The sequence below is a fragment of the Spinacia oleracea genome, chromosome 6 (assembly GCF_020520425.1).
Source record: "Spinacia oleracea cultivar Varoflay chromosome 6, BTI_SOV_V1, whole genome shotgun sequence".
Classification (NCBI taxonomy): Eukaryota; Viridiplantae; Streptophyta; class Magnoliopsida; order Caryophyllales; family Amaranthaceae; genus Spinacia; species Spinacia oleracea.
In genome coordinates, this window is record NC_079492.1 from 89469148 (window position 1) to 89492001 (window position 22854).

General features: G+C 37.2%; 1 protein-coding gene and 1 long non-coding RNA gene across 3 annotated transcripts; both read left to right on the forward strand.

Annotated features, from left to right (window-relative positions):
• The first annotated feature begins 12941 nt into the window (after positions 1–12941).
• LOC130463775 (uncharacterized) lies at positions 12942–15326 on the forward strand. Its single transcript, XR_008923908.1, has 4 exons — positions 12942–13262; positions 13368–13605; positions 14118–14181; positions 15165–15326. It is a non-coding gene; the product is annotated as an uncharacterized lncRNA (long non-coding RNA).
• Positions 15327–17232: 1906 nt separating this feature from the next.
• On the forward strand, positions 17233–22546 carry LOC130464387 (uncharacterized). Of its 2 annotated transcripts, XR_008924773.1 has the most exons (4): positions 20132–20482; positions 20588–20825; positions 21338–21401; positions 22385–22546. XR_008924773.1 is itself a non-coding variant. In XM_056833922.1 (3 exons), the coding sequence occupies exons 1-2, from the start codon at positions 17354–17356 to the stop codon at positions 21364–21366; spliced, it is 729 nt and encodes a 242-aa protein (XP_056689900.1). In that variant the 5' UTR covers positions 17233–17353; the 3' UTR covers positions 21367–21401; positions 22385–22546. The 2 variants fall into 2 exon arrangements, 1 of the variants encoding a protein (XP_056689900.1); XM_056833922.1 differs by lacking the exons at positions 20132–20482; positions 20588–20825 and adding an exon at positions 17233–18053.
• Positions 22547–22854: the final 308 nt, after the last annotated feature.

Sequence of the window (22854 nt, forward strand, 5' to 3'; positions counted from 1 at the left end):
AAGATCTTATCATCATATCTCGAAGAACATTCGACGAAAAGGATATTAAGATTGGCAAAGCATGATAACTAAACCTATGCAAAAAGTGAGAAGCAACACTCACATTGTAGCACTGGAAATCAAGCATAGCTTTGAATTCCATGAACTGTTTTTAAAGATGGGTTAGAGTCCATGGTTGTAAAACATTGGGGTTGAACATTTATCATATATGAAATGAATTTTCATATTCCATTTAATCTTGGTTTAGTATTAAATGACGAGTCCCTTCAATTTGACGATATATTCAACATAGACTGTGAGGACCATTCCTGTGACTAAGAAATGTCTATCAAGTGAACTTGAATGTCAAAAGTTGAAAATGGTCCCTGGTCGGAGCTTTCTATAAAGATGGACGCATAGAAAACGTTAGACGACTAGAATTCAAGATGACTAGTAGTTATGTTTCTTGAACTATGTGGACATGGCAATGTCGTAATCATTTGCATAGATACTTACTTTGGGAAGACTAGTATCGGACAGACCTATGAAACTTTACTGTAAGAGATGAAAATCTGTCATAAGTAAATTTCATTAAAATTATTAGACACTAAATCCTCAATACCTGAGTGATTTGAGATTACTTGTTTGAGAACTGCTTACTTTGACGTTGTCAACCGTCGCACCGTAAAAGGAGGCTATAAAGGCAACGCTCAGGTAATCACCTATCAAACGAAGTCTAATCTCAAGATCGCAAGATTGGGATTGTCCTCCCATAAATCGGGATGAGATGCTGAAAAGTTGTATAAGGCCACTCGGAGAGCTAGAAACTGTAAAATGCATGGCCGTGCTCAGATGAATCATAGGCTATGATTATCTGTTTATTTGATCAGTTGAACTCTGAAACCGAGAAACACCTCTGGACATAATAAGGATGACAATTCTTACCTTATGTTTAAGAGCAAGCATCGAGTGACAAAGGAATTAGGAAATGCACACTTGTCCCTAAGGACTGTTAGGTTATGATACATATAAACGAATATAAATCATGCGGAAATAACCATAAATGCCAGGATTCCAAATTAATTGCCACATAACAATCAGCATAATTTAGATGCATACACTTTGTAGCGTGCCCTCCCTTGATGCGCCCGAACCGAACAAGAACAAGTCTTTAGGACTCCAAGTGTCGTCCCTCCGTAGAAAGTCCACAGCACGTCCGGATCCGCCTTAAGATTGACCAACTAGAATCGCCCTTAAGGTACTAATAATATTCGGCTAATATGGGCAAGTGTTTGGCTGAATTTTTGCTCAAATTCTTACCTTTGAATACTTGAAAACTCGTTGTAAATTATGAGCCCTTAACTCATATTTATAGGCCATGGAATAAGTAATCGAATCCTACTAGGATACGAATTAATTAAATTAGAATCCTAGTAGAACTCTTATTTAATTAATTTATCTTTTAGGATTAGGAATTTAATCATCAATTGAATCCTATACGCTTTAGGTTTCGTATGTGAACACAAACACACACGCACGCACAGCAGCCCACAAGGGGCGCCATGCGCTCACAGCCCGAGCAACGCAGCCCAATTGCCACGAAGCCCACGAGCTGCCGCAGCCACGTAACATATTATTTACACATAATCAGTTAGCATAATTTAGATGCATACACTTTGTAGCGTACCCTCCCTAGCTGCGCCCGAACCGAACAAGAACAAGTCTTTAGGACTCCAAGTGTCGTCCCTCCGTAGATAGTCCACAGCACGTCCGGATCCGCCTTAAGATTGACCAACTAGAATCGCCCTTAAGGTACTATTATTTTCGGCTAAATGGGCAAGTAATGTGACTGATTTTTCTGCTCAAAAATCACAGCTTTTATTGTATGAATACTTGTTAAAAACTCGTGTATAAATTTATGACCCTAGGCATGTATTTATAGAATCAAGGAAAAGGATTTCGAATCCTGTTAGAATACTAATTAATTAATTGGAATCCTTTTAGAACTCTAAATAATTAATTTCTATCTTCTAGGATTAGGATTTAATCATAGCACGAATTCCGATAGCTTTAGGATTCGTATAGCACGCACACGAGCACGAGCACGAGCACCGCACAGCCCGCGCACATGCCACGCGGCCCACGCGAATTGCACGGCGCCTTGGCCCAATGCTCGCAGCCCACCTGATCCGTGCGCGCGCCACGCCTAGCTGGGCCTGGCGAGGCTTTGGCGTGTGGTTTTGATACGTATGGCTTGCTGAACGACGTCCTGGCTTCGTGCTGGGCCTTCGTCTAGCAAGTCTCGTCCGATGCTAATTCGTACGATACGCTTCCGATTAAATTCCCGATTCCGGAATTCATTTCCGATACGAACAATATTTTATATTTTCGATTCCGGAATTAATTTCCGTTTCAAACAAATATTTAATATTTTCGTTTCCGGAATTATTTTCCGATTCCGATAATATTTCCGATTCTGACAATATTTCCGTTTCCGGCAATATTTCCGATTCCGGCGATTCCAAATATCCATAGATGGAGTATTTAATGCCATTAAATACTTGATCCGTTTACGTACTATTTGTGTGACCTTACGGGTTCAGTCAAGAGTAAGCTGTGGATTAATATCATTAATTCCACTTGAACTGAAGCGGCCTCTAGCAAGGCATTCAGCTCACTTGATCTCACTGAATTATTAACTAGTAAATTAATACTGAACCGCATTTATTAGAATTAACTTTAAATGCATACTTGGACCAAGGGCATTATTTCCTTCAGTCTCCCACTTGTCCTTAGGGACAAGTGTGCATTTCCTAATTCCTTTGTCGCTCGATGCTTTCTCTTGAACATAAGGTAAGAGTTGTCATCCTTATTATGTCCAGAGGTGTTTCTCGGTTTCAGAGTTCAAGTGATGAAATAAAAAGATAATCATAGCCTATGATTCATCTGAGCACGGCCATGCATTTTACAGTTTCTAGCTCTCCGAGTGGCCTTGTACAACTTTCAGCATCTCATCCCGATTTATGGGAGGACGATCCCAATCTTGCGATCTTGAGATTAGACTTCGTTTGATAGGTGATTACCTGAGCGTTGCCTTTATAGCCTCCTTTTACGGTGCGACGGTTGACAACGTCAAAGTAAGCAGTTCTCAAACAAGTAATCTCAAATCACTCAGGTATTGAGGATTAGTGTCTAATAATTTTAATGAAATTTACTTATGACAGATTTTCATCTCTTACAGTAAAGTTTCATAGGTCTGCCCGATACTAGTCTTCCCAAAGTAAGTATCTATGCAAATGATTACGACATTGCCATGTCCACATAGTTCAAGAAACAGAACTACTAGTCATCTTGCATTCTAGTCGTCTAACGTTTTCTATGCGTCCATCTTTATAGAAAACTCCGACCAGGGACCGTTTTCAACTTTTGACATTCAAGTTCACTTGATAGACATTTCTTAGTCACAGGACTGGTCCTGACAGTCTATCTTGAATATATTGTCAAATTGAAGGGACTCATCATTTAATAAACCACAAATTAAATGGAAAAATGAATTCTATTCATTTATTGTGAATGATTAACCAATAATGTTTTACAAAGTATTAAACTCTAAAACTTTAAAACATTAAACAAGGACATCAAACCCATTCTCCAATATGCTTGATTCCCATAGCTGCAGTGTGCGAGTTGTGCTTCGCCTGCGGCAGAGGTTTAGTTAACGGATCTGAGATGTTGTCAGCAGTTCCAATCTTTCTTATCTCGACTTCTTTTCTTTCAACGAACTCTCGTAGAAGGTGAAATCTACGAAGTACATGCTTGACTCTTTGGTGGTGTCTAGGCTCCTTTGCCTGTGCAATAGCTCCGTTATTATCACAATACAGGGCTATTGGTCCTTTAATGGAGGGGACTACACCAAGTTCACCTATGAACTTCCTTAGCCATATAGCTTCCTTTGCTGCTTCATGTGCAGAAATGTACTCCGCTTCAGTTGTAGAATCCACAATGGTGCTTTGCTTAGCACTTTTCCAGCTTACTGCACCTCCGTTGAGGCAGAAGACAAACCCAGACTGTGATCTGAAATCATCCTTGTCGGTTTGGAAACTTGCGTCCGTATTGCCTTTAACAATTAATTCATCATCTCCACCATAGACCAGGAAGTCATCTTTGTGCCTTTTCAGGTACTTCAGAATATTCTTGGCAGTAGTCCAATGTGCCTCTCCTGGGTCTGACTGGTATCTGCTTGTAGCACTGAGTGCGTACGCAACATCCGGGCGTGTACATATCATAGCATATATTATTGAACCAATCAATGATGCATATGGAATCCCACTCATTCGTTTACGCTCATCAAGTGTTTTTGGGCACTGAGTCTTGCTTAGAATCATTCCATGAGACATGGGTAGATAGCCTCGCTTGGAGTCTGCCATCTTGAACCTTTCAAACACCTTATTGATATAAGTGCTTTGACTAAGTCCAATCATCTTCTTAAATCTATCTCTGTAAATCTTGATTCCCAATATGTACTGTGCTTCTCCTAGATCCTTCATCGAAAAACATTTCCCAAGCCAAATCTTGACAGAGTTCAACATAGGAATGTCATTTCCGATAAGTAATATGTCGTCGACATATAATACTAGAAAAGCAATTTTGCTCCCACTGACCTTCTTGTATACACAAGATTCGTCTGCATTCTTGATGAAACCAAAGTCACTGACTACTTCACAAAACGTATATTCCAGCTCCTGGATGCCTGCTTCAATCCGTAGATTGATTTCTTAAGCTTGCATACCTTTTTAGCATTATTTGGATCCTCAAAACCCTCAGGCTGTGTCATAAACACAGTTTCTGTTAAAATGCCATTTAAGAAAGCGGTTTTGACATCCATCTGCATATTTCGTAAACGTAATATGCAGCGATTGCTAACATTATCCGAATAGACTTTAGCATTGCAACTGGTGAAAAGGTTTCATCGTAATCCACACCGTGGACTTGCCTGTAACCTTTTGCAACCAATCTAGCTTTGAAAACTTCAAGTTTCCCATCCTTGTCCTTTTAAAGTTTGAAAACCCATTTGCTTCCTATGGCTTGGTAGCCATCTGGCAAATCGACCAAATCCCACACTTGGTTTTCTAACATGGAGTCTAATTCAGATTGCATGGCTTCTTGCCATTGCTTGGAGCTAGGGCTCGTCATAGCTTGTTTGTAAGTCGCAGGTTCATCACTTTCAAGTAATAGAACGTCATAGCTCTCGTTCGTCAAAATACCTAAGTACCTTTCCGGTTGAGATCTATATCTTTGCGATCTACGCGGGGTTACATTTCTAGATTGTCCATGATTCTCACCAGATACTTCTATAGATCTCTGAGTTTCATCCTGAATGTCATCTTGAGCATTCTCTAGAGTTTGTTGTTCGACTCGAATTTCTTCGAGGTCTACTTTTCTCCCACTTGTCATTTTGGAAATGTGATCCTTTTCCAAAAAGATACCATCTCGAGCAACAAACACCTTGTTCTCAGATGTATTGTAGAAGTAATACCCCTTTGTTTCCTTTGGGTAGCCCACAAGGATACATTTGTCAGATTTTGGATGAAGTTTGTCTGAAATTAATCGTTTGACGTATACTTCACATCCCCAAATCTTAAGAAAAGACACTTTTGGAGGCTTTCCAAACCATAACTCATATGGAGTCTTTTCAACAGCTTTAGACGGAGCTCTATTTATAGTGAGTGCAGCTGTATTTAGTGCATGTCCCCAAAATTCTATTGGAAGTTCGGCCTGACCCATCATTGATCTAACCATGTCTAGCAAGGTTCTGTTCCTCCGTTCCGACACACCGTTCCATTGTGGTGTTCCAGGAGGAGTCAATTCTGATAGAATTCCACATTCTTTTAGATGGTCATCAAATTCATAGCTCAGAAATTCACCGCCTCTATCAGACCGCAGTGCCTTAATCTTCTTGCCTAATTGATTCTCTACTTCACTCTGAAATTCCTTGAATTTGTCAAAGGATTCAGACTTATGCTTCATTAGGTAGACATAACAATATCTACTGAAGTCATCAGTGAAAGTGATAAAGTAGCTGAAACCACCTCTAGCATTTATACTCATTGGTCCACATACATCTGTATGGATTAAACCCAATTGTTCAGTTGCTCTTTCTCCAACTTTAGAGAAAGGTTGCTTTGTCATTTTGCCAAGTAAACATGATTCTCACTTACCATAATCCTCTAAGTCAAATGGTTCCAAAATTCCTTCCTTTTAAAGTCTTTCCATGCGTTTCAAGTTAATATGGCCTAATCGACAATGCCACAGTTAGGTGAGATCTGAATCATCCTTTTTGGCCTTTTTGGTATTTATGTTATAAACTTGTTTGTCGTGATCTAATAAATAAAGTCCATTGACTAATCTAGCAGATCCATAAAACATCTCTTTAAAATAAAACGAACAACTATTGTCTTTTATTAAAAAGGAAAATCCCTTAGCATCTAAGCAAGAAACAGAAATGATGTTTTTAGTAAGACTTAGAACATGGAAACACTCTTCCAGTTCCAAAACTAGCCCAGAGGGCAACGACAAATAATAAGTTCCTACAGCTAATGCAGCGATCCTTTCTCCATTTCCCACTCGTAGGTCGACTTCACCCTTGCTTAACCTTCTACTTCTTCTTAGTCCCTGTGAATTGGAACATAAGTGTGAGCCACAACCTGTATCTAATACCCAAGAAGTTGAATTAGCAAGTATACAGTCTATAACGAAAATACCTGAAGATGGAACGACTGTTCCGTTCTTCTGATCTTCCTTTAGCTTCAAGCAATCTCTCTTCCAATGCCCCTTCTTCTTGCAGTAGAAGCATTCGGATTCAGAAGTGGGTTGACTGACCTTCCTCTATTCAGACTTGGCGCCAGTTTGCTTAGTCGGGCTGGCCTTCTTGCCACCTTTCTTAGCATTCCTCTTCTTACCAGATTTCTTGAACTTGCCCCCACGCACCATAAGCACATCTTGCTTATCACTTTTGAGCGTCTTTTCAGCGGTCTTCAGCATACCGTGAAGCTCAGTGAGCGTTTTGTCCAGACTATTCATATTGTAGTTCAGTTTGAACTGATCATACCCGTTATGAAGAGAATGGAGGATGGTGTCTACAGCCATTTCCTGAGAGAATTGCTGATCCAGCCGACTCATATTCTCAATGAGTCCAATCATTTTGAGAACATGTGGACTTACGGGCATGCCTTTCTTAAGCTTGGTCTCAAGAATTTGCCTATGAGTCTCGAATCTTTTGACCCGAGCCAGATCTTGGAACATGTTCTTTAACTCACTGATGATCGAGAAAGCATCTGAGTTGATGAACGTTTTCAGTAGATCTGCACTCATGGTTGCAAGCATTAGACATTTCATATCCTTGTTGGCATCAATCCAACGATTGAGGGCTGCCTGAGTGACCCCGTCGCCCGCGGCTTCGGGCATCGCCTCTTCCAGGACATACTCCTTTTCTTCCTGCATAAGAACTATTTGCAAGTTCCTTTGCCAGTCAAGGAAGTTTTTCCCGTTCAACTTCTCCTTTTCGAGAATTGATCGAATGTTGAATGAATTGTTGTTTGCCATATTTTAAAACTACAATTGAAAAAGAATAAACAAATAAATAATCATTCACAGTTTCTCTTAATAAACTTAAATTCTAGCATACATGCATAATTTAATGTTCATTAAGCATTTTATTCAAGTTATATGTTCCGGCAGGTGTGAATAAAATGATTCCAAGACCCTAAAAACCATTGAAGAATTAAGCACATAGTGTATTTTGACTCAATTCTAAAATCTTTTAGGTAAGCAAAATGCTTTTGCTAATAGTCTAGAAACTACTCTTGATTGATAGGTACGTCTAAGAACTTATTAGGTAAACCTATCGATTTTGCCACGACATAAAAGGACTCCTTACTTATATCGTTGAGTTTCACCAAAACTAACATGTACTCACAATTGTTTGTGTACCTTACCCCTTTAGAATCAATAAGTAACACCTCGCTATGGCGGAAAACTATTACTAAGATTGATGTAAAGGTTATCCAAGTAAGTGTTATTTTGGCATGGCACCTTTTAACTCAATTTTTAAGTTTGGAACTTAAGGCTCTTACTATGTTGGTTAGATTTTAAGTGAACTAAAATCCTTAATCATGCAACATAATCAAGCCACAATCTCATGCATATTTAAGACATATTTAAAAGCAATAAATAACTTAAAGCATGCATAAGATAAATGTGATCTAGTATGGCCCGACTTCATCTTGAAGCTTCAACTTCAAAGTTCGTCTTGAAAATGGATTGGACACTCCCTCTTGAATTTCACTGTGGGAGGCGCCATTTTCTTCAAATAGGATCAGCTATAATTAAACTAATTACAACTATTTGATGGTACGCAGACCATATTTGAATTGAAAAAACAAACTTTAGTGCATTAGACCAATTACATTCAAATTAATGGTACGCAGACCATATTTTTTATCCTATTTGGGCCATACTAGTCACTTCATAACCTGCAAAACAGTACATATACAATATATACCATTCACCCTTAAATATTGTTATTGTTATGCATCACATAAATATTTGCAGCAATTAATCAAGGGCACCAATAATCTACCAATTATTCATTCCTTATTAATTCTAATCAAGTTGTTTAACCTTAAATGATTTGTAGACCTAATCCAGAGTTTATGACTAAAGGCTCCCACTTAAACCAATAACTTTATATGCTTTACTAATTTTAAACATAAAATGTATTTCTAGTCTAACCGGAAACATACAAGTTTAATTAAAATTTAAAGCTCATATAAAATTATAATCGAATCCATTTAATTTATTTTCAGTTGAATTTAAGAATTTAAATTAATTCAAGGTTTAATTTTAGTAAAATAATTAGTATAAATAAAAATTTATAATAATTATAATATTCAAAATTAAAATCCGAGAAAACAATTTAAATTATTAATTTTAAAATTAATGAAAATTATTTCCGAACTGAAAATTCAAATTAAAACCAAAACGTGTCAATCGTCGCAAGACGAGGCACTTGGGCTTGCGCCCAAGCCCCATCGAGCCTCGAGGCCACATCACCCCTCGACTGACTGTTGCACAAGGCACGAGAGGCAGCAGCCACGCGCAAATGCAGCAAGCCAAGCCACGCTTGCGCGCAGCCTGCCCGCGTACATCGCATCGCAGCAGCCCCTTCACGAGGCATCGCTCGCTGCACGAGCCAACGCTCGCTGGTGCGAGCCATCGCTCGCTGGCGCGAGGCAGTGCGCGATGTGGCGCAGCACGCTTGCTGCCCACACGCGACTGCTCGCAGTGCCTTGCTTGTCGCCCATCGCTCATCGCCCATCGCATAGCACACACGGCCAGCACCATTGCCTCGCGCGCGCACCATGCTATGTTGCTCGATGCATATGTACCGCACGGGCGACGAGCTCCCTTGCTCGTCGTCGCGTGCCCGCACTATACAACACCCCTTAAGGGTAACACGTAGTGTCCTTTGCTTTGTGCGTGCAACTTTTATGAACGAATTTTATAAAATTTAAAAATTTTAATTTAAAATTAATGACAAATCAATAAATCTTACTAATTTCATAATTTTCGAGCGAAAAATCGAAAATTTATTAATCAATTAATTTCCAATTAACATGGATTCAAATCTAGGTCATAAAAATTTAAAATTTATCACAAATTAACAATTTTTATGGTGGTTTTTTATCATGGACACCTAATTAAATCGTCAATTAATTATGAAAATCAAATCAAATTCTAAACTATTCGAATTTCAACAAATTAATTACAATTACAAATTAGGTTGTATAATGAACAAGCTTAGGCATTCAAAATTGTTAAACATATACAGTAGGTCAATCAAAGATTCAAGATTTAACAACAAGGATCGCAAATATTCAATTTAACATCTTAAAATTACAAACTTTTGCGTTCGAAAAACTAAAACCTCCGAAAAGTCATAGTTAGGCTTCGAATTTGGGAATTCTGGGTTCGGCCGAAAAACAATATTTTTGTCAAAATTTTAGAATGCCTTTTACATGCGGAATTGACACAAAAATCACTCGATTTGGTTGAGTAACGAATAAACTGCCGAAAAACTGCGTACATATAATTAAATAAACGCAATTTGCAATTAATTAACAATTACGAAAAATTAATCACCCCTTTTAATTCTTTGCAAACTTGTAAAATTTAACCATGTTATGCAATTTAGATTATGCAAATAATAAGAGGCTCGTAATACCACTGTTAGGTTATGATACATATGAAAAACATAAATCATGCGGAAAAACATTAATGCCAGGAAACATATTATTTACACATAATCAGTTATCATAATTTAGATGCATACACTTTGTAGCGTGCCTTCCCTAGCTGCGCCCGAACCGAACAAGAACAAGTCTTTAGGACTCCAAGTGTCGTCCCTCCGTAGATAATCCACAGCACGTCCGGATCCGCCTAAAGATTGACCAACTAGAATCGCCCTTAAGGTACTATTATTTTCGGCTAAATGGGCAAGTAATGTGACTGATTTTTCTGCTCAAAAATCACAGCTTTTATTGTATGAATACTTGTTAAAAACTCGTGTATAAATTTATGACCCTAGGCATATATTTATAGAATCATGGAAAAGGATTTCGAATCCTGTTAGAATACTAATTAATTAATTGGAATCCTTTTAGAACTCTAAATAATTAATTTATATCTTCTAGGATTAGGATTTAATCATAGCACGAATTCCGATAGCTTTAGGATTCGTATAGCACGCACACGAGCACGAGCACGAGCACCGCACAGCCCGCGCGCATGCCTCGCGGCCCACGCGAACTGCACGGCGCCTTGGCCCAATGCTCGCAGCCCACCTGATCCGTGTGCGCGCCACGCCTAGCTGGGCCTGGCCTTGCGCTGGGCTTGGCGAGGCTTTGGCGTGTGGTTTTGATGTGTATGGCTTGCTGGGTGACGGTCTGGCTTCGTGCTGGGCCTTCGTCTAGCAAGTCTCGTCCGATGCTAATTCGTACTACACGCTTCTGATTAAATTCCCGATTCCGGAATTCATTTCCGATACGAACAATATTTAACATTTCCGATTCCGGAATTAATTTCCGTTTCGAACAAATATTTAATATTTCCGTTTCCGGAATTATTTTCCGATTCCGAGAATATTTCCAATTCTGACAATATTTCCGGTTCCGGCAATATTTCCGATTCCGGCAATATTTCCATTTCCAATAATATTTTCCGATACGTACCATGTTTCCGTTTCCGGCAACATCTACGACTTAGATAATATTTATATTTCCGATAGGATCCATATTTCCGTTTCCGGCAATATTATCGTTTCCGGAGTATTCATTTACTTGCCTTTGACGATCTTAGCTCCCACTGAAACCAAGATCCGTTGATTCCGAATATCCATAGATGGAGTATTTAATGCCATTAAATACTTGATCCGTTTACGTACTTTTTGTGTGACCCTACGGGTTCAGTCAAGAGTAAGATGTGGATTAATATCATTAATTCCACTTGAAGTGAAGCGGCCTCTAGCTAGGCATTCAGCTCACTTGATCTCACTGAATTACTAACTTGTTAATTAATACTGAACCGCATTTATTAGACTTAACATTAAATGCATACTTGGACCAAGGGCATTATTTCCTTCAACTTGATCTCACTGAATTATTAACTTGTATAATTAATACTGAACCGCATTTATTAGACTTATCATTAAATGCATACTTGGACAAAGGGCATTATTTCCATCAGTCTCCCACTTGTCCTTAGGGACAAGTGTGTATTTCCTAATTCCTTTGTCACTCGATGCTTGCTCTTGAACAAAAGGTAAGAGTTTTCATCCTTATTAAGTCCAGAGGTGTTTCTCGGTTTCAAAGTTCAACTGATCAAATAAACAGATAATCATAGCCTATGATTCATCTGAGCACGGCCATGCATTTTACAGTTTCTAGCTCTCCGAGTGGCCTTGTAAAACTTTCAGCATCTCATCCCGATTTATGGGAGGACAATCCCAATCTTGAGATCTTGAGATTAGACTTCGTTTGATAGGTGATTACCTGAGCGTTGCCTTTATAGCCTCCTTTTACGGTGCGACGGTTGACAACGTCAAAGTAAGCAGTTCTCAAACAAGTAATCTCAAATCACTCAGGTATTGAGGATTAGTGTCTAATAATTTTAATGAAATTTACTTATGACAGATTTTCATCTCTTACAGTAAAGTTTCATAGGTCTGCCCGATACTAGTCTTCCCAAAGTAAGTATCTATGCAAATGATTACGACATTGCCATGTCCACATAGTTCAAGAAACAGAACTACTAGTCATCTTGCATTCTAGTCGTCTAACGTTTTCTATGCGTCCATCTTTATAGAAAACTCCGACCAGGGACCGTTTTCAACTTTTGACATTCAAGTTCACTTGATAGACATTTCTTAGTCACAGGACTGGTCCTGACTGTCTATCTTGAATATATCGTCAAATTGAAGGGAGTCATCATTTAATACTAAACCAAGATTAAATGGAATATGAAAATACATTTCATATATGATAAATGTCCAACCCCAATGTTTTACAACCATGGGCCTCAAACCCATCCTTAAAACAGTTCATGGAATTCAAAGCTATGCTTGATTTCCAGTGCTACAACGTGAGTGTTGCTTCTCACTTGTTGCATAGGTTTAGTTATCATGCTTTGCCAATCTTAATATCCTTTTCATCGAATGTTCTTCGAGATATGATGATAAGATCTTTGAATATTCTGTAATCCCCCGTAATTTTATAAATCTTATTAATACATTTTAACGTATAGTTAATTATATTTAAATAGAATTTACGAATTTTAGAAATAAAAATGTAATTAACGAATATTTATTTTGATACGTTTTAAATATTTCAACGATTTATGAAATTAAAATAATTTTAGAATTTCATGTTGAAAATAAATCGAATTACAAAACCGATTGAATTTAGAGAACGTTCCTAATCGATTTTGGAATGAAATCCTAAAACTAAGTTCCTAATTCTAGCCCACTTTGGTAAAGCCCATTGTGATAAACCTAAACCCCCATAATCTCATCTCACGTGAAACCAAAGAAACAACAAAAGAAAAATCTCTCTCCTTCATCCTTCACCCTTCACGTGAACCCTCAAACCCTCAAACCTTGCAGCCGCCAGCCACCAGCCACCGCACACCGCCTGCACCACCCTCGCCGTCGGCGTCTCCTCCTTCGTCCGGTAAACCTCCCTCCTCTCTTATCTCTTTCGTTCTCCTCCGTTCTCCTTCTCCTCTCACGTTTTCCTTTCGTTCCTCTCCTCCTTAATGCTCGTGGTTTTGTGCAGCAACCACCACCCACCTACGAAACTGACCGCGACAGCCACCGTCCTGTGTCGTCGCCGACCAACCAGCACCAACTTCGCAATCCTTCCACACGCAAACAGTCCTCCCTTTGGCTTGCTCCTTGCTCACGGCACCACCACCAACGACCCGAGCAACCCTCGCTGCCACCATCGACAGCCGCCACCGCCGCTGCCGCGCCATCTCCGACCGCCGTCTAACCACTCTTCATTCTTTCTTTTGGTTAATTCTTAACCCTTAAATTAATTAATGTTTTAATTACATTTTAATGATTTAATTATGTTTCTTGAATTTAAATTATAAGTTTTATGATTTGATTATGAATTTCAAGAATTATATGTTTGCATAATTAGATTATTAATTTCAGATTATATAAATGCATTGAACTATTAATTTTTAATTATTTAAAGAATGAATTTTAAGGTTTTTAATGATTTAAATCATGGTAGGATGTTTAGGAATTATTAAATTTATTGTTTTTATGATTTCAAACATGTTAATTATGTTTCGGAGTAGTTTGAAAGTAGTTATATTGCTGGAAATTTAAAGTATGATGCTTTGAAGAGTTTTCAACGAATTTCAATAATTAATATAATAATTATGATGCTAGAAATCAAATATTCAAGTTTCGATATTGGAAAATGTTCTAATTATGTTTATGAAGGGTTTGAAGCTCCCTAATGTTGCTGAAAATTCAATATGAATTGATATGAGTCTATATTGGTTGTTGTTAGGTGGAGAATTCTCCGTAGGCGACTTTTGAATTCTTAAAGTGGTCTCGCATTTTGTTTACACAAGGTACGTACATACCTGTGTGTTTGGAATGTGTGCTAATTGTTGAAACCATGTTGAACTTGTTGGTGAACTTGGTTGTGTTGAGATTGTTGTTGAACTTAGTTATGTTGATATTATTGACGAACTCGGTTAGGTTGAAATTGCATGTTTAATATTGTTGGACGGACATATTGAACTTATATTGCATTATGAGAATTGTAACATGTTAGTATGGAAGATTGATGCAAACATGTTTGATTGGGAACACTAGATTATTTAGTATATAATTCAGATCAGTTAATTGTTGTTCCCTTTTAGCTTTTCACTACTTTATGAGGGCGGAGGACCTCATTTAGTAAGTTGAAACCTTATACCCATATACAGGGGTTGATCAGTATTAGAGAAAAGATTGGAGTTAATTGGAATGAGTCTTGTTTGATGCCTCTGTGATCACTTACTCAATTCCAAGATAAAAACAGTTATAAATAAATGTGAGTTGCATGCCTTATGTGATTGTTGAGTCATAACAGGGTGTCAATTTGTAAATCATGTAAAGTGAAACTGAGTAGCAATAGCTTTAGACTGTGCACGTCTAAAGTGACGGACAAACAGGAGTTGGGGTTCATGGTGGTAGCCCATGGCCTTTCATTCGGACCGGATTGATCACCGCGTCCTATTTTCAGTCAAACGTTCCTCGATATCGCAGGTCACTGAGGTTACGGAGTCGCGCCCGTACCTCGTCTAGCTAGAAAACTCGGTCCATTGCCTATTTCAATTAAAATAATATTATTGTTATAAAAGTCTAGTCCAGTCTAGCCTAGTCTAGTTAAGTATGGTCGTCAGATTATCATGCTTTGTCTGCCCTTAATTATGTTTAATAGTATCATGTTAGGATTATTATTGCTTTAGTATGTAGTACTCAGCTTTGCTGATTACGTGCTTTGTTTGTGTGTGTTGATCATGGGTATGCCTTATTGATCCTGTGATGACCCATCTTTGGTGAGCAGTCTCTAAGGATCAATAAGCGTTGCCCATCTACAGGTTTGAAGATGATGCATCATTGGGATCGGGATTAGAGAGCTTGTAGTTCATTTGATTTTCTAAGTTGGATTTGGTTTGTTTAAGTGGACTCTAAAACTTATTGAATTAGTAACATTAACTTTGTTTTTCGTTGATTGGTTTTTGGGATTTATTCTGAAAATGATTATTTATAAACCTACAGTTAGTTTTATGTTTTCCGCTGCAAAATTCTGAATAAGCCGTTACGTTTTCACACGGGCGATAATGCCTTGATAATTCTCTACGTTTTATATTAAAATGTTCTTTTAGAAAAGAGAGAATTGTCGGGGTGTTATAAAGTGGTATCTAGAAGCTAAGGTTTTACTTAACAATTTTTTTTAGGCGCCTAACTATCTAGTTATTTAAAATAAATTTCTTAAAAATCGAGCTTCTACGTATTATAGTGTTCAAAAATTGGTACTTTTTTTGGGGGGCCGATTTCCTTTTATCTTGTTTGAAAGTATATAATATTTCTTATTTAAGTTCGGAATTAACTTATTTATTCGAAACTTTTTGTTTATGTGAATTAAGTACGTTTTTCTTTATTTTCGAAATTAAATTAAATATATTCGAAAAAAATAAAATAAAAAAAATCTTATTCCTTAAGTATATTTATTCGTTTAATATTTATTCGCTTAATAAATATGTATTCGTTTATTATTTATTCGTTTAATAAAAATTTCTTATTAATTATTCGTTTTAAAAAAAAAAATATTCTTTATTTTATTTATTCGTTTATTATTAATTCGTTTAATAAACTTTTTCTTACTAATCGTTCTTGTTTTATTCTTTAAATTCTTCAATGTTTGACCTATTATGATTTATTATGAGAGATGGGTAATATAGGAAAGGGCATATAGGATAGAATTATATGTGCATTAGTAGTTAATTGCTAACATAAGAAGTTAATTGCTATGTGCATGTGTTAAATGTTTAAGTGTTGCATGTAAATGTGCATAGAAATTGTTTGATTCCACCAAACTTATTGTTTTATTGAATTCTGATTATGCTTTGGTTGGGAAATCGTTAGTAAGATCTTAAGTTGTTTGTTTCATGAATAAAACGCTTCTTTCCAAGTACACCAACATAGGATCCTTTGAGAAGATCGACGAATACTGAGGATCTAGATTTCAGTTCACAAATTTCCAAGGAAAGAACAGATAGACAAGATGCCTTAAACATTTGAAGTTGTAATAGTTAGTTTGTTCTTAAATGTTTTGGAGAATAAGTAGCAAAGCTACAACAGTTTAAAGTTAAAGCAATAAGAGTTTGAGTTATTCTTTATTCTTTTCAAGGATGTATTAAACCTTTATAGAATTAGCAATAAAAGTTAAAGTATTCGTTTCCAATGTGAGAATTCCATAATTCGCCAACAATAGTTTATGTTTATATCATAGAACTTTTATTTTATTTTGAGGACAAGTGTGTTGTTAATATTTAGGGATTGTTATACTCATTCTTTTGAGGAATAAAAGTTAGATCATTGATTATCCAAAGGACCAAGAGTTTATTTTGGGCACGCAAAGGGAATGTTTTCTTCTTTTTCTACCTTATTATTTGTGATGATTGAATTTGATCCTTGTTTCTTAGTTGAATGTCCGGTATGCGAATATCATTCATAAATGATTGTTTATGTATGTGAATTCTGGATGCTGGTGTGATAATACATTGCTAGGATAATGTTAAGTGAAGTTTCGAACGTAAAATAGAATATATTACTTACAGGTCGCGCTTTAGGATGGCCAACAATAATGACCTAGCTGCTGCTATTCGCCTCTTGGCGGAAAAACTAGCCCAGGAAAGAACTGAGCGCCCCGATTCTGCAGGGGACATGTTTGAAAGGTTTGCGAAAGTTAAGCCACCATACTTCAAGGGGCAAGCAGACCCGACCTTCCTAGAACACTGGATTAGGGAGTTTGAAAAACTATTTTGGGCGGTAAATTGTCCTGAAAATATGAAAGTAGGCCAAGCTGTCCTTTACCTAAAAGATGAGGCCGATCTATGATGGAAAGAAAATAGAACTAAGCTAAGTGTTGTTGAAGGATTTAATTGGGACTCATTTGTTGTTGCATTGAGGGAAAAGTTTTATCCTCCTTTTATAACAAAACGAAAAGCGCAGGAATTCATAAACCTTGGGATGGGGAGTATGACCATCGCTGAATATTATAGCAAATTTATAGCGATGTCGAGGATCGCACCTGAAGTTGTAGCCACAGAAGAGATAAAGGCTCAGAGGTTTGAGCAAGGGTTGACCGATGAGTTCCAGTTGGGATTAGGTGGAGAAATCTTTACCTCTTTAGATAATGTGTATGAGAGAACCGCTCATATTTACGGTTTGCAGTCCATAAGGGACGCGAAAAATGTTGTTGGGGAGAAAAGAAAAGAGTTTAATGTCCAGGAAAACCAAGGGAATTTCAAGAGGAATATGAATGAGAATAGGAATGAAAATGGAAATGGAAATTTTCGAGGAGGAAACAGTCAGGGGCACAACAATAGGAGTAAATCCGAGAGAGTGTATCACTGCAAGAGGTGCAACAATAACCACCCTGGGAAGGACTGTAAAGGAAAATTGGTGAATTGCCACTATTGTCAGAAAAGGGGGCATAGAGAGTTTGAGTGCTTCATTAAGCACAGAAAGGAACAAAATAGTAATGGAGGTGGGAACCAAGAGAGGTTTAACCAGTCTGGAGATCAAAATTCAAAGCCTGGAGGGGCACAAAACAATCAAGAGAACTATAATAAGCCTGCAAATGATAACAACAACCAGGATAAGGCTCCGGGCAAACTATTCATGATGAGTAGAAATGAAGCTGAACGTTCTGCAGACGTAGTTCATGGTACTTTTTTTTAATTAATTTTGTGCTAGTTAAACATTATTTGATTCGGTAGCAACTTATTCTTTCATTTTGTCATTTGTTATTAAAAGTCTGAAATTAGTAGATTTTGAATGTTTCATTTACCTGTTATTATGCCCACCGGGGTAACCATAAGGTGTATAAGATTATTTAAGAACTTGCCTTTGAAGACAAAAGATTGCGTTTTCCCTTCTGATTGGACAAAAGTTTAATTTTAGGGACCTAGATGTAATTCCAGGGACGGATTGACTAAGTTTTTCCAAGGCTAAGATAGACTGTGAAATTTAGAGAGTAATTTTAAGGAACCTTGTTGGGAAATTGACCTCATGTAGATGTTTTGAGAAGTCCAAGAACCTTTAGTTATTTCTGTAATGCGAGTGAGGAAATGGACGAATAGAGAGCGTGAGCTATTTTTTCTGTAGTGTGCTAGTTGGGAGTGAATAAGTTGGAGTGAAGATCGAGGATGTTCCCAGTGTGAATGAATTCATTGATGTGTTTCCGAGTGGAATTGCGAGTATGTCACCAACTAGAGCATTTGAGTTCACTATAGAGTTAAATCTTGAAACGACACCTATATCTGAAACACCGTATAGCAAGGAATGAGAAAGAGCATGGTAAACACTTGAGAGTTATTTTGGAGACGCTTAGAAAGAATCTAGTTTTATATGGATGAAGTATACAAATCTTGAAGTCATGTGGGTATAAGTGACACTGGCGGAATAGTGAAGGACTAAATTGATTGAAAACTACGTTACTTAAGGGAATAAATTTAAGAGAAGATTCGAGTGGTCCAGGATCGTTAGAAATCATTTGGCATCTTAAAAAGATGAAAAGAAATATATGAATTGGTGAAAGAGCTAGGGGTTGTGCCCAAAAGTTATACATATCCATGAAAGGCATAATGAGGTTTGGTAAAAAGGAAAAGTTGACCAGAAGGAGTCTCTGTAGATCCTGCTAAGATTAGAGAGGTGAGTGAGTGACCTATTCCAAGAACGTGTATGTATCTAAAGTTTTCTAGGCCTAGATGACCATTATAGGATGTTGTGAAAGACTTTTCGAAGAGAGAAAAACCATTGACCAACTTGTTGAAAAAGGAATCGAAATTCAAGTGAAGTGAGAAATGTGAGGAAGCTTTTTAGATTTAGCTTTTGTCGCGTCAATTGAAACCTTATAAGGCTAATTACCAAACCCATGACCTAGAGTTAGCTGTTATGGTGTTATCTACGAATATTTGGAGACATTACCTTTATAGAGCAACATGTAAGATCCTTACCGAGAACAAAAGTCTGAAATTTTGGCAATAAGGTCCAGTTGAATCTTTGGGACAACATTGAAAATGAATATTTCTTTCCACCCTGCAACCGATAGACAGATTGAGATTACTAACGGAATTTATGTTGAAAACCGGTGTTATTGACTTTAAGGGTAATTGGGAAGGCCACCTAGGTTCGATTGAATTTTCGTGCATCAATAGTTACCATGCAAGCATTACGATGTCACATGTTGAGGCACTGTATGGAAAGAATTGTAGAAGTCTTACTTGTTGGAATGAGTTTAGTGAGAATATTGTATTGAGGACATAATTCGTTGAGGAAGAAATACCCAAAGTTATTCCCTGAGATGAGTTACGAGGGCGTAACTCGTTTTCTTTAAGAGGGGTAGAATGCGGTATAAATTCGCGCTTTTTACCTAATTTTATGGTGTTTTTATGCATTTTTATGCTTATTTTAGCAAATTATACATGTCGATGCAAGTAAATAGATTCTCCGCGTAAGAAAAAGGTGTTCATGAGTAATTCAAGAAACTTTAAGTTGGCAAAAGAGTGTACATAAATGCCACAAGTACTTCTACAATAAGAATAAGTTCAAAAGTTTGGAAAGATATGTGAATTTTCGTGTCAAGTTTCGGGACGAAACTTCTTTTAAGAGGGGTAGATTGTAATCCCCCGTAATTTTATAAATCTTATTAATACATTTTAACGTATAGTTAATTATATTTAAATAGAATTTACGAATTTTAGAAATAACAATGTAATTAACGAATATTTATTTTGATACGTTTTAAATATTTCAACGATTTATGAAATTAAAATAATTTTAGAATTTCATGTTGAAAATAAATCGAATTACAAAACCGATTGAATTTAGAGAACGTTCCTAATCGATTTTGGAATGAAATCCTAAAACTAAGTTCCTAATTCTAGCCCACTTTGGTAAAGCCCATTGTGATAAACCTAAACCCCCATAATCTCATCTCACGTGAAACCAAAGAAACAACAAAAGAAAAATCTCTCTCCTTCATCCTTCACCCTTCACGTGAACCCTCAAACCCTCAAACCTTGCAGCCGCCAGCCACCAGCCACCGCACACCGCCTGCACCACCCTCGCCGTCGGCGTCTCCTCCTTCGTCCGGTAAACCTCCCTCCTCTCTTATCTCTTTCGTTCTCCTCCGTTCTCCTTCTCCTCTCACGTTTTCCTTTCGTTCCTCTCCTCCTTAATGCTCGTGGTTTTGTGCAGCAACCACCACCCACCTACGAAACTGACCGCGACAGCCACCGTCCTGTGTCGTCGCCGACCAACCAGCACCAACTTCGCAATCCTTCCACACGCAAACAGTCCTCCCTTTGGCTTGCTCCTTGCTCACGGCACCACCACCAACGACCCGAGCAACCCTCGCTGCCACCATCGACAGTCGCCACCGCCGCTGCCGCGCCATCTCCGACCGCCGTCCAACCACTCTTCATTCTTTCTTTTGGTTAATTCTTAACCCTTAAATTAATTAATGTTTTAATTACGTTTTAATGATTTAATTATGTTTCTTGAATTTAAATTATAAGTTTTATGATTTGATTATGAATTTCAAGAATTATATGTTTGCATAATTAGATTATTAATTTCAGATTATATAAATGCATTGAACTATTAATTTTTAATTATTTAAAGAATGAATTTTAAGGTTTTTAATGATTTAAATCATGGTAGGATGTTTAGGAATTATTAAATTTATTGTTTTTATGATTTCAAACATGTTAATTATGTTTCGGAGTAGTTTGAAAGTAGTTATATTGCTGGAAATTTAAAGTATGATGCTTTGAAGAGTTTTCAACGAATTTCAATAATTAATATAATAATTATGATGCTAGAAATCAAATATTCAAGTTTCGATATTGGAAAATGTTCTAATTATGTTTATGAAGGGTTTGAAGCTCCCTAATGTTGCTGAAAATTCAATATGAATTGATATGAGTCTATATTGGTTGTTGTTAGGTGGAGAATTCTCCGTAGGCGACTTTTGAATTCTTAAAGTGGTCTCGCATTTTGTTTACACAAGGTACGTACATACCTGTGTGTTTGGAATGTGTGCTAATTGTTGAAACCATGTTGAACTTGTTGGTGAACTTGGTTGTGTTGAGATTGTTGTTGAACTTAGTTATGTTGATATTATTGACGAACTCGGTTAGGTTGAAATTGCATGTTTAATATTGTTGGACGGACATATTGAACTTATATTGCATTATGAGAATTGTAACATGTTAGTATGGAAGATTGATGCAAACATGTTTGATTGGGAACACTAGATTATTTAGTATATAATTCAGATCAGTTAATTGTTGTTCCCTTTTAGCTTTTCACTACTTTATGAGGGCGGAGGACCTCATTTAGTAAGTTGAAACCTTATACCCATATACAGGGGTTGATCAGTATTAGAGAAAAGATTGGAGTTAATTGGAATGAGTCTTGTTTGATGCCTCTGTGATCACTTACTCAATTCCAAGATAAAAACAGTTATAAATAAATGTGAGTTGCATGCCTTATGTGATTGTTGAGTCATAACAGGGTGTCAATTTGTAAATCATGTAAAGTGAAACTGAGTAGCAATAGCTTTAGACTGTGCACGTCTAAAGTGACGGACAAACAGGAGTTGGGGTTCATGGTGGTAGCCCATGGCCTTTCATTCGGACCGGATTGATCACCGCGTCCTATTTTCAGTCAAACGTTCCTCGATATCGCAGGTCACTGAGGTTACGGAGTCGCGCCCGTACCTCGTCTAGCTAGAAAACTCGGTCCATTGCCTATTTCAATTAAAATAATATTATTGTTATAAAAGTCTAGTCCAGTCTAGCCTAGTCTAGTTAAGTATGGTCGTCAGATTATCATGCTTTGTCTGCCCTTAATTATGTTTAATAGTATCATGTTAGGATTATTATTGCTTTAGTATGTAGTACTCAGCTTTGCTGATTACGTGCTTTGTTTGTGTGTGTTGATCATGGCTATGCCTTATTGATCCTGTGATGACCCATCTTTGGTGAGCAGTCTCTAAGGATCAATAAGCGTTGCCCATCTACAGGTTTGAAGATGATGCATCATTGGGATCGGGATTAGAGAGCTTGTAGTTCATTTGATTTTCTAAGTTGGATTTGGTTTGTTTAAGTGGACTCTAAAACTTATTGAATTAGTAACATTAACTTTGTTTTTCGTTGATTGGTTTTTGGGATTTATTCTGAAAATGATTATTTATAAACCTACAGTTAGTTTTATGTTTTCCGCTGCAAAATTCTGAATAAGCCGTTACGTTTTCACACGGGCGATAATGCCTTGATAATTCTCTACGTTTTATATTAAAATGTTCTTTTAGAAAAGAGAGAATTGTCGGGGTGTTATAAAGTGGTATCTAGAAGCTAAGGTTTTACTTAACAATTTTTTTTAGGCGCCTAACTATCTAGTTATTTAAAATAAATTTCTTAAAAATCGAGCTTCTACGTATTATAGTGTTCAAAAATTGG